Source organism: Nicotiana tabacum, chromosome 22 (genome assembly GCF_000715075.1).
Source record: "Nicotiana tabacum cultivar K326 chromosome 22, ASM71507v2, whole genome shotgun sequence".
Lineage (NCBI taxonomy): Eukaryota > Viridiplantae > Streptophyta > Magnoliopsida > Solanales > Solanaceae > Nicotiana > Nicotiana tabacum.
This window is the reverse complement of record NC_134101.1, coordinates 87,315,518-87,321,146: the sequence shown is the minus strand read 5'-3', so window position 1 is coordinate 87,321,146 and position 5,629 is coordinate 87,315,518. Positions and strand designations below refer to the sequence as shown.

At 44.4% G+C, this 5,629-nt stretch overlaps 1 protein-coding gene across 1 annotated transcript; it reads left to right on the top strand.

The window, feature by feature from the left end:
• The first annotated feature begins 291 nt into the window (after positions 1–291).
• Positions 292–1,631, top strand: LOC107828032 (uncharacterized). The gene is made up of 3 exons (XM_016655280.1): positions 292–459; positions 712–1,173; positions 1,218–1,631. Exons 1-3 carry the CDS (start codon positions 292–294, stop codon positions 1,629–1,631), a joined length of 1,044 nt encoding a protein of 347 aa, XP_016510766.1.
• Positions 1,632–5,629: the final 3,998 nt, after the last annotated feature.

The following is a 5,629-nucleotide window of genomic DNA, read 5'->3' as shown; positions in this document are numbered from 1 at the left end:
TAATCCAGAGTCTATCTGCTTTGTGGGTAATTCAAATAGGGGCCAAACAAATGAATATGGAAACACATACAATCCTAAATAGAGGAACCGCCCAAACTTCTCTTAGGTGGAAACCAAGGTACTCAGAATCAATACAGGCCTCAAGCACCTCAACAACAATATAAACCACCTCAAGTTGAATAACAAGTGAGTCCAACAAGTCACTTTGAAGACATGTTAAAAAAAGTGATGGCTGAACAACAAGCCCTTGCTCAGAAATTTATGGCTGAGCAGTAAGCCCAAGCCGCAACAATGAGAAATTTGGAGCGCCAAATGGGACAGCTTGCCAGTGCTCAAATCACTAGACCAGCTGGAGCTCTTCCAAGTGACACTGAAGCTAATCCTAAGGCATCCCTTAATGCCGTGTCGTTGAGGAATGGGAGAGAATTAGAAGAAGTTCAGTCTAAAAAGAGGAAACAGGTGACTTTTAAGTAGAGGCCAACCACTATAGAATCAACATCAGAAAAATCTAAGGAGTTAGAGAAGCCAGCTGGAGAGGCAGTGGCTGAGTAACCTCCACCATTGGTTGCAAGGACACCACCTCCGTTCTCTCAAAGATTGTATAAAGTAAGGAATAACGCCACATATAAAAAGTTTCTTGATATTTTGAAGCAGGTGCAAATTAATATTCCATTGGTTTACTTCTTAAAATAACCACCCAAATATGCAAAGTACACCAAGGACATAACGGCAAATAAAAGGAGGCTAACCGAGTTCAAAACTGTGGCACTCACTGAGGAGTCCAGTTCAAGAATTCAGGGCAAGTTACCTCAGAAATTGAAGGATCCAGGTTGTTTCACGATCCAAATCTCAATTAGTAAACATGTTGTTGGGCGAGCTTTTTGTGATCTTGGAGAGAGCATCAATTTGATGCTGCTATCTATGTTCAGACAATTGGGGTTGGGAGATCCACGCCCAACAATAGTTATCTTAAAGTTGGTTGATTGCTCCCTTGCTCATCCTGAGGGAATGATTGAAGATGTGTTAGTTCAAGTGGGTTCTTTCATGTTCCAGGATGATTTCATTATCTTGGATCACGAGCCTGATCAGGAAGTCCCATTTATTTTAGGGCGTCCATTCTTAGCCACAGGCCGAGCTATTGTCGATGTCTGCAATGGAAGGATGACAATAAGAGTGAGTGATCAAGTGGAAGTAATTTTTTTTATAATGCACTCAAGTTACCAGCCTACTATGAAGAGCTATCCATGATACATGTGGTGGAAAGTGATTCTACATCATTAATGCCTTACACAAGCCTCGAAGATCCTCTTGAACGATATTTGATTGGGGATGAAGAAGATAGTAAAGATGTAATGAAGGGAGAAATTGAGCAGGTACTTGATATGTCCAATAATTATGTCCATGGGTTTGGAAAATTTGAGGAGTTGGACAGACCTATCACTCTGGTCCCTCCGAAGCCATCTATTGAAAAAGCCCCAAAGCTAGAACTTAAGCCTCTACCAGTGCACCTGCATTATGCTTATTTAGGGAACTCTGAGACATTGTCCGTGATTATATACTCTAGCTTGACTAACACTCAAGAAGAAAAATTGCCCAGTGTACTCCGAGAGCATAAAAAGGCTATTGGCTAGACTATAACTGACATCAAGGGAATTAGTCCATCGTTTTGCATGCATAAAATCTTTTTAGAGGATGGACACCACCCTAGCGTGGAGTAGAAGAGGAGGTTAAATCCCAATATGAAAGAGGTCGTGAAAAAGGAAGTAATCAAATTGCTCGATGCAAGTATCAGTTTTCCTATTTCTGACAGCAACTAGGTAAGCCCAATTCAATTTTTGCCAAAAAAGGGAGTTATGACTGATTGAGAATGAGAATAATGAGCTAATTCCTACTCGCACTGTGTCGGGGTGGAGAGTCTGCATTGATTATAGACGGCTCAACAAAGCAACCCGGAAGGACCATTTCCCACTTCCATTCATTGACAAAATGCTGGACAGATTAGCCGGGCATGAATATTATTGCTTCCTTGATGGTTATTCGGGATACAATCGGATTGTCATATGCCCAGAGGGTCAGGAGAAGACCACTTATAATTGTCCTTATGGTACTTTTGCCTTCAAGCAAATGTCGTTTGGTCTTTGTAATGCACCAACCACTTTCCAGAGGTGCATGATGGCTATTTTGACCGACATGGTGGAAAAATTCGTGGAAGTGTTGATGGATGATTTTTCAGTTTTTGGGTCTTCTTATGATGATTGCTTTAGGAATTTAAGCAAGGTGCAGGCCCATTGTGAAGAAACAAATCTGGTACTAAATTGCGAAAAGTGCTATTTTATGGTTGTATGTGGCGAAATTGGAGGGTCCAATTTCTTGCTGTTAACTCACTACAGAAGAACACCTCGAGGCCTCGAGGTTGCAAAGTTGTGACCGAGTTCCCTCCCTCGAAGCTCGTCGAGCTTTGACCCGAAGAGAATATTGATCGAGGCTAGAGTAAAACAGGGGATTCCCTAGGCACGCGGCTAAGTCTGACAAAACCGGTCTACCCGGAGCCTGTACCAAGGTGTTGCGTCTAGCCGTCCCATCTCCATACCTTTACAATTAATGAATTTTGTACTATGTTGGATTTCCCCTCCTATATAAAGGGGATCCTTATCACTTTGTAAGGGGCTACTGTTTCTCCAACTATTCTACATGAAATATAACAACTTTCTCTCTTTTCTCTCTAACATATTTTCACGGACGCTATTTCTTATTATTCTCATATTTGTTCTTCATTTATTGCTTGTTATTGGCCATATAGAGCCTCCCTTGATTATATCCTAACTGTTAGCCCTTCCCTAATTACCCCCGATAGCTCGAGCCTGAGCCCAGGCATCGACCTCGAGTCCCCTCATATGTCAGTCCGAGGCCCGAATAGCTAGCCCCTCGATTTGATTATTATTCTGCTTTAGTTCATATTTCGCCGTTAAGCTTCACGCATCTAGCATCAACTACTTTAACAACTAGCATAAAAATAGATCACGTTTTTTTTGAGTCCCATTAACAAAGTTAATTGTTATTACCGTTTTCATGGTAAACAGTTTGGCGCCTACCGTGGGGCTAAAAATAATAGTGATTGTATTCTTGCTAGTTTCGCTCCACAACGCAAGTTATCTTTCACACTTTTTCTTGTCCAAGATCTTCGATTTAAGGTCAAAATGTCTGGCTCAGTGAATAGAGTTGAGAACGACAACCTCAAAAACCATGGAGAAAATGGGGTGGTTGTTCTAGTTGTTGGCGTGCCACCACAGAACCCCGATAACATACCAAGACCGATTCCAGCGGACCCGGATTCACAGGACGTGCAGCAGGTCGATAAAACCTCACGCACCGACAGGAGTAAACAACATGGCGGCCAACAGGAATCCCAAAAAACCCTAGCCCGGGAAGAACGAGAAGTTAGTCTTCATGTTATTTTTGAAATGTTGCAGGCACAATAGTTGGCTATCGCTCAGCTGCAAAGCCACCCGAAGACTCCCAACATAGTAGCACCGGAAACTAATCCCCCGGACGAACAGGTACCGGAGAGATCGAGCAACAGCGGATCAGTAACCGATCCTGCCATCGTAAAAATGTTGGAAGAGCTCACCAAAAGGATCGATTCGGGCGAGAAAATGATAGCAGCCAATGAAAAAAGGTCCAAACCTATCACTTCAGGGTCGACCAAATCCCAGGCGCACCCCCGGTCCTAAAGGGTGTAGATTCGAAGAAGTTCGTACAACGCCCGTTCCCAGAGGAAGCGGCTCTAAAACCCATTTCAAAGAAGTTCAGAATGCCAGAACTCCTAAAATGCAACATGACCTCAGATCCCAACGAAGATGTCACTGCCTATACATGCGCAGTAAAGGGCAACGACATAAAAGACAACGAGATCAAGTCCGTCTTATTGAAGAAGTTCGGGGAAACGTTCTCGAAGGGGGCCATGATGTGGTATCACAACTTGGCTCCAAACTCCATAGATTCATTCATCGTGCTAGCAGACTCCTTTGTAAAGGAACATGCCGGTGCCATCAAAGTAGCAATGAGGTAGTCCGACGTATTCAAGATCAAGCAGAGGGAGAATCAAATGCTGCGAGAATTTGTATCTCGCTTCCAAACGGAATGGATGGAACTACACCCGGTCTCAAATGGCTGGGCGGTGCAGGCCTTCATTCAAGGCCTGGACGAGCGAAGCTCAGCGTCCTCAAGGTAGCTGAAAGAGAATCTTGTCGAGTATCCCGCCATAACCTGGTCGAACATCCACAACCGGTACTAGTAAAAGATCAGAGTCGAGGATGACACGCTGGGAGCCCCCTAGGGTTCACTATATCAGAGCAAACTCCTGGTGAAGGAGCCAAAACCGAACAAAGAGAGGTACCAATCATACCCCGCAGATAGAAGGAACGTCCCGAGACGTAATCCACCTCACAATGATCGATTGGTGTACCGAAGACAGAACCCTCGGGGATTCATCAGCCAAGGTGGATTCGACGAGGACACGAGGCCAATGATGGCACCTCACCTATCAACATACAACTCCAACGTCGATGAACCGGACATCATGCTCATCTTCAGCAAAACCAGGGACACCGAATGACCAAGGCCTATTTTGTCGGAACCTTCCAAGAGGAACCACGACTTAGTATGTGTACATCATTATACGCCTAGCCATAAGGCCAAAGATTGCCACCAGCTCCGAAAGTAAATAGCCAGGCTACTTGATAAAAGTCACCGCCTAGAATTTTTTAACAATTGGGCTAAAGTCCAGTTATGAGAAAGAGTGGTGGCCAAGAAGAACAAAGCAAATGAATCATGGCAAGTTATCCACATGATATTGGAGGGGCGTCAGTTCTCCCCAGGAACCCGTGACAAGGAGAACAAAAATATCCATCACCAGATAAAGACGAACCCGAGGATACGTACCCGAAGATGTCGTCGCATTCAAAGAGGAAGACTCTGAGACCTCGCCCCAACCTCATAACAACACATTGGTAACTTCTTTTTTCATTTATTCAATTCGAATAAAACATGTGCTCGTGAATCTAGGTAGCTCGACCAACATTAATAGGTGGAGAGATATAGAGCAGCCCAAACTACTAAACCAAATTGTTCCCGCCTCTTGAATCCTTAGCGGATTCAACAGGGCGATCGAAACAACAAAATGGGGAAACCACTCTCCCTGTCGGTGTGGTCGACACGGCCCAAAATGCCAAAATTCCATGTCATTGAAGGAGACATGAAATACTACGCCTTACCCAGACAACCAAGGATACACTGCACTAGAACGGCACCATCCACCCTCCACCAAATGATAAACTTTCCGACGAAGGATGGGATTAAACCCATTTACGGGGAACAACGCGCGGCAAGGGAAGCGTTCGCGTTACGTAATGTAGCGTCGGCACCAATATCTCCACTCTTGAAAGAGTCAAAGGATTACCAAATTACGTCTTCGGCTAAGCCCAATTAAACACAATGGAGGACCTTACCTAGTCCTCGCTCAAAACAATGGGGACACATCAGACCTCGGAACATCATCGGCGCATCCCACGATAAGGTAAGACCACCTCCCCCTTTCATTATTCTACACTAACCCATATGCAGGCGCCCG

Excerpts from the sequence above, each read along its gene's own strand:
- LOC107828032 (XM_016655280.1), top strand. The coding sequence starts at position 292 with ATGAGAAATTTGGAGCGCCAAATGGGACAGCTTGCCAGTGCTCAAATC. Across the intron at positions 460-711 it reads AGTCTAAAAAGAGGAAACAG|TACACCAAGGACATAACGGC; the intron begins GTGACTTTTAAG and ends AAATATGCAAAG. Across the intron at positions 1,174-1,217 it reads ATGGAAGGATGACAATAAGA|TTACCAGCCTACTATGAAGA; the intron begins GTGAGTGATCAA and ends AATGCACTCAAG.